Source organism: Phallusia mammillata, chromosome 5 (genome assembly GCF_965637545.1).
Source record: "Phallusia mammillata chromosome 5, kaPhaMamm4.hap1.1, whole genome shotgun sequence".
Classification (NCBI taxonomy): Eukaryota; Metazoa; Chordata; class Ascidiacea; order Phlebobranchia; family Ascidiidae; genus Phallusia; species Phallusia mammillata.
In genome coordinates this window covers 8212787-8219312 of record NC_137256.1, presented here as the reverse complement: position 1 = coordinate 8219312, position 6526 = coordinate 8212787, and the positions used below count along the sequence as shown (strand labels likewise).

The following is a 6526-nucleotide window of genomic DNA, read 5'->3' as shown; positions in this document are numbered from 1 at the left end:
GTTTCTATGCGTTGCAGTTAACCTTTGGCCATCAGTTACATTTCTGTTTAAAATGACTTATGCTCATTTTGAAATGCGTTCAACGTTTATTATTTCAAGAAACTAAACGAATCTCGCTTGCAAACGCTCTTTTTGAATTGTTTTTTCTTTTTTAAAAAAGGAACGTAAACAATCTATAAACAGCGATCTAAGTTAAATGCATTAAAACGGGTAATTTCCTGCTTTAATATGTGATACAAAAGTTATTTTGGTGCTGCTAATATTTTTGCCACCCCTATCGACAGTAATAACATATTTATAGACATAAATACGCATTCCGAAACAAACTAAATTCCCAAACAACAAAACAAAAAGAAAATTGTCGAAAAATCCAGTCTTTTCGTACCATAAAACATTTGTTATCATGAGGAAATCCTAACGTCATGCCAAATAAAGCAACACGCGTCAATCTGTTTTCGCAATGTATGTCATGGGTATATGAGACATACATTCATCCTTGTGTATCAATGCGGGTAGGCCAGACTACAAGACGTCAGGTATGTGACATATATCGGCGTTTCATGCGTAGGAAGCTTCCATTTATGATTGCGGAAGTCTAAAACAACTCGGGACCGTGTAGGATCCCAGACCCGATGACAGGTATATTCAATTTCAGCGTTTTATGTTGAAGGCTTCAAGATGTTTCAAACCGCAAATAAGATAAACCACATCAGTGAAAGGCAACTGCTATATTATGTATATGATTTCACTTTGATGCTGGGTTTGTGTTAAAATTTGTGTAGAAGTGTGGTTAGTGAAGCAGCGTTTATTATAAGTCAAAGGTAAAGTATATTATTGCCAATTACTTGAATAAATTTCAATCCCACATTAAATACAAAGCTTAATTGTATTCAAACACGACCTCTAAAGGACATGATGTGTATGTTTATGCGGCACAGATTTTAGGGGGTCCGCTCTTACAAAACACATTGAAATTTGACCAAGATGCCACTAAAGCATTGACGTAAACGTCAGGTCGCTTGCGGTCAATCAACAGATACGTTCAAAGCAAAATTGAAACACATATGTTATTGGGAAGGGGATTATTAGCGTTCGAACGCAGGATCTGCGACCGATCATTTGTAAAGTAATTACGCAATTGATGCGTGTGCGTTCTTCACTCGGTAACAATTTGATCACGGACAAATGAAACATAAACTGCTTATTACCAGCTGCGGGCGGGGTATTAGGTTGCGACGTTTTTTTGATCGTTTGGTTTGAAATTGAATGTCGGTGTCTTTGAAACGTTTTCCGTCTGTGATTTTAAAACTAATGTTACGTACCGAAATTTGAGAGCAGAAAGTCTTAAGTTTCATGCGTGGGGTTGCATAACAAGAAATTTGAACTGAATGGTATTGGTATTTAAATTGTAATAGAGAACACTTTGGTGGGAAAAAAATACGTGGAAAGTATGTGCCCCGGTGCAAGATTTGCAGTAGATGCTTTGGTGTTAGCGACTTTGATGCTTAAAATACAGGCAGTATTTAATTCTGCTTTGAATTCTAGACACAACCAACAACCTTTGCTTGATTCAGTAACGTACAACGGTACGTTTTTTGTTTATTATCCTACATGTTAATGTTTAAAATAAAACAGCAAAGCGTTTACAAGTGGGATGTTTTCTTTCACTATATACGAGGTGTTGTGTACAGGTTTTTTTTTAAGGTTTGGTTTGGGTGACCGCTAAGTAGTTTTAAGAGACCGCAAGTGTTTCATTTAAATACCAAAAATAAGCCAAATCCAAATTTTGGGAAACCGCTGGAGAAATTTGGGGGACCGTTTCGGTCCCCCAAAACACCTTAAAAAAACACTGGTTGTGTATATTACCCTGAAAAGCGTGGTTTATTTTAAGTATTTAATTATCATTCATTTTTTACAGATAAACGTAGTTAACACTAGTAGCATCAAATAAAATCATGAATACAACTTTGGGGGTTGCGACCCCAGCTGGAAACACGTCAGTTGCAAACCAAGAGATCTACGCTCTTCCATTCGAAATCTGGGTGGGATTTGAAGTTGTATCGTCGATACTTATCGCTATCGTGCTCTACATCAATATCGTCCTGCTGCGATACAGTTGCGTAAAAACTCTCTTTGCTAAAAAGGCCCGTTCCCGGTTGCCTAGCAACAACTCGAAGGCAGAACAGAATAACAGCAGCAGTGTTGGGGCTGGGGGTGCAAAAGGGGGGTCAACTTCATCGACAGAAGGGGGGAGAAGGCGCCGCAGTGACGGAACTGGCAAAGCAGCACGCCCTTTGAGAATTTTATGTCTGGTGGCCGCCATCTTTGCTCTACTAAGGATCACTACCGACCAATTAGAACTTGCCACGTATGGCGGAACGAGGGTTGACTGCAAACTGTACCAGGTGAGGTTAATTTAAGCTTTATAAACTTGGGAAATTTCCCGCCTAATTTTATATGTGCTGGTTGCATTTTAAAGCGTTTTGTTTGTGTTTACATACAGTCAAACACGCGTTATAGTACCTGCTTAACCTTTTCATCTACAATAAGACATTACCAAATGCATGCGCTTGAATTTGTATTCACACAATACTTGGAAACCGCACAATGCGTGCAATGTCTACCCGCTAGCAGCCTATGAGACAAAGTTCAAGATATACTAATAACACGATTTTGTGACACGCAGGTGCTGGTGGTTGTGTTTTACTCGCTAAGTGCGACGTTCAACTACACTGCTCTCTGGGTCCGTCTTCGTATCTTCTTTGATCATCCGGTGATGAAGCATCTTGCATCCACCGCTGTGAAATGCCTCATCTGGTTTGCGCTGGTCGCTATAGTGGGGTCATCCCTTCTGAATACGCTTATTTTTGCTCTCACTGTCAATGCCGTGGAAAAGGCGTACGGTTGCAGTTTAGGGGAAACCACTTCGATTTCGCCTACGGTGCGCTACGTTATTCTCACTATTTCCACAGTGGGAGCGCAGATGCTCCTGCTTTCTCTCTTCCTTTATCCGCTGATGAAGCACCGCGCCTCGGTGAAGAAATCGCTTCACGCCGCCGCGTCCGCACCTAAAGTTACAAGCAACAATAACAACAGAAAACCGGGAAGTATGCACGTGACCGCGACCGTAGCAAATCCCGATGTGCGACGTGTCCGTAACTCGACCGCACGCACCGAGTCGGACAGTGACACTTGCGGAGGCGGAAGAAAGGGTGACCGCGGCAGAAAGTTCATCAGTTTTCGGAAACAAAAACAAGCAAATCGCGAAAAGAAGCTGCTCCGCATCATGCGTCGCGTCATGACAATGGCAATGGTCTGCGTTATTTCTGACATCGTAACCGCCATTGTTACGATCGCGTTTAACAATCACCCGCGCGTAACTTCCAACCTATTCTTCAACGCCAATCTATTGATCAATATTGTCAGTGTCCTTCTATCGTTCGGCGACTGGCAGGATAGGCTATTCCCCTGTTGTGCGACTTATCTGTGCAAGAAGAAAAACCTGGGTCGCCACGCGAGCGCCTCTAGCGCCGGGAGTCGCAATCCGCAAGGTCAAGGCGGCAAGAAGCATCACGGAATCGAAGGGGGGCGATTCACTCCTGTCGATCCTACGTTTGCCTACAAGCATAACCCGGATTCAACAGAGTCTCAAGTAGTAGCTACGCCTTCTCAAGTGCCTGAAGACGATGTTTTTACCTACAGCGCCTGAAGAGCTATTGGGCTAACTCGTGTCTTTTCATTTCGGGATGTTGATGGAATAATGCAGCTGATATTCACAAAAGCCACCAACCTGAGCTCCCCGGTGAACTACGTAATAGCGACGCAGTACTGGGTTATGACGAAGTGCTGGATATCTGAAAATCTGCGTTGGTTTGAAACAATACAAAATGTAGTTGAGGAACTGTTAGCTCAAAGAACATTATAAGGGACGTTTTAAAGCTTTATGGACAAGAAACAGACTACCATAATATGATTTTTTTTACAGAAAAGGCGTTTTATATATTCTTGTTGATGCTTTATGTGATTTTGTCAAAAAACGTCCAACTTAAAATGTAAAATCAATAAAAAGTTGTAAACATAAAGGTTCTTTACCACAAAAACAGTTTTACGTACCTTTCATAATAAAAGTGTTATATTAATTTGCACCTGTTTTGTTTTGTCAAGTGGTATTGATATGATCACCTCACATTTGTTTGTTTTCAATACACAGAGCCTGTAAAAACATTTGGGCTTGTTTTTGGTCTTTGCAAGATTTATTTTCCACCAACATTTATACCAAACCGACTCATTACTTTTAGCAATCAAGTGTCTGTCCAAAGCAACAGAAAAGTTGGTGCAATACCAACCTAGAAGGTTGTTTGAGCAAATGTCTAGATCTTCAGCATTAGTGCTATTTGTTGCTGTTATAAACTGAAGTTATACCACTATTTTGAACTGCTACCAAGTGCAGAACCTCTCCGGAAAAATAGTGTCATAGCAAAATACCCTAATACTTTCTTTCACCTTCTGTAGTGTAACTTGCAATTTGCATTTTTCAAAATCAAAAGATTTCCTGTACTGGAGAAAATATAATGAAATGTATGTCTTAATGTCAAGTGCTGTATATAGCAAGAAAACGACTGTATAGGAAAGTGTTAATCGTTTATAAACAGGGTTTCCATCGACTTGGACGCCAAAATAAGGACAACTGAAAAATTAAGTTTTCATGCAAAACGAAACAAACGTTTTGAAACAAATCTTTGCATTGATACAAAAAACAATCTGTTCCAGAAACCCCTTCCAGCAAACACAAGACAAAATAAGGACTCAGGCCAAAAACAAGGACATTTCTTAGAAATAAGAACAATAAATTTTACTAAGACACTACCGTTCAAAATAAGGACAAATCTTTGAAATAAGGACAGTATGGCAACCCTGTTTACAAATATAGCACATGTTTTAAGTTCAAGTCACACCTGTAGACACAAATCAGACCCTACTATAGCCCCTGTAATGTTACAAATAGTTTGAAATGCATGTTGTTAAAGTGACCGATTATTAAAGTACCAGTAAACCATTAACCCATATATTGAGAACGTAAGTTGGTTTTACTTTAAACATACTAACATATGTATTGTATCACGTAACGCTAGCCAACAAGAGTAACATTACTGAGTTCAAGGAATTTGTTTACTTTTGTCCTTCTGCGAAAAGTTGTTGTGCCAGCAATCAATTGCATTGTCTTTAAAATCTGAAGACAATCATATTGGAATATGAATGTATTCTTGGACAAAGTATATTGAATTCCAAAGTTCGCACCAACTTTTAACGGATATTGCGAAAGTATTACAAACACAATTGCAATTATATGTGACATTATCACATGTATGTATATCACTTTTCCCGAAAAGGTGGCTCGTCTCCAACGCAGCATACATAAGCAAATGTAAGGATTAGTCATTCTATTGACGCACGCTTGTATTGCGCAAACCGTTTTGCAAAGTGCCACATCATCAATAAACAAACCGGTGCCGTGCAGCATTCTGCATTACCTAGTCTTGTGAATATAGGTGCCTCATTTTAAAGCACACCTAAGTCTATATATGCGCAAGAAAATAGTATCTTATGCATGACCGTTATTTGTTGTGTCCGCCCTGGTGACCTCACAATGCATTTGGTGTTGCGTAATAAAGCGCATGTGCTAGTTGAAACTTCTATGGTCATACGGTTGGCTTTAGTGACCTTTTGACATTCACAACGCATTGTTACCATGAAAAAAGAGTAAAGGTTATTTCCAGGATTTATAAAATCTTTGAATTATAAGTTACGTGCAATATTACACAATTTATTATGTCATAAAACCAGCACTTTGAAAATAAAATAAAAAATCAATTTTATGCCACAATGACTGGACGTTTAATCAGGTATTTAACTATATAACCAGAATAGTGTGTCAGTCCTTGAGCGGAAATACGAGAGAGGCCAGGTTGGTACAATGGATGTCACAAAGTTTAACGAGACTTGCCAAAGGAGGCACGAAATGCATTGTCATGCACAGGGTCGGCTCGTGCTACTAAGGGAGCTGCGGGGCTGCAGCATGTGGCTCATGTAGTATCTAATTTATTAACGAAAGGGTGTAATCTAATTCTATTTATGTCTAATTTCTAACATGAACCGTAACGAGATTTTAAAATTCGTATGCAAAAGGCCAAAGGCGACACGCTAAGCGATTTTTACAATTTTTAGAAAGACCATGATACATAAGATGGCTCATTTGAAAGCCTACAAAATTTTCATTACCAAAAAGGATGAAACGTGGTTCACTTTCTTAACAGTTATTTTAGGCCCAATTTAAGCAAAAGTGTGGGGGGGGGATAAGCAAAAGTCTCATTGAAATATGCTAAGTGAAGCAGGAAATGAAAAGTACGGACATTCGGGCATTTTTCATATGATCCCCAAAGATAACATGTGGTAGGCCTACGTAGTTATAGTTATGACGTCACACTACATCAAGATTCGGGTGTGGGCTAATGTGTTTAAAAACCAT

General features: G+C 39.4%; 1 protein-coding gene across 1 annotated transcript; it reads left to right on the top strand.

Moving 5' to 3' along the window:
• The first annotated feature begins 1923 nt into the window (after window positions 1-1923).
• Window positions 1924-4589, top strand: LOC145230661 (uncharacterized). Its single transcript, XM_080096153.1, has 2 exons — window positions 1924-2405; window positions 2687-4589. The coding sequence occupies exons 1-2, from the start codon at window positions 1956-1958 to the stop codon at window positions 3707-3709; spliced, it is 1473 nt and encodes a 490-aa protein (XP_079952279.1). The 5' UTR covers window positions 1924-1955; the 3' UTR covers window positions 3710-4589.
• Window positions 4590-6526: the final 1937 nt, after the last annotated feature.

Coding starts and splice junctions, on each gene's coding strand:
- LOC145230661 (XM_080096153.1), top strand. CDS start 1,956: ATGAATACAACTTTGGGGGTTGCGACCCCAGCTGGAAACACGTCAGTT. Junction 2,406..2,686: donor TTGACTGCAAACTGTACCAG/GTGAGGTTAATT, acceptor TGTGACACGCAG/GTGCTGGTGGTTGTGTTTTA.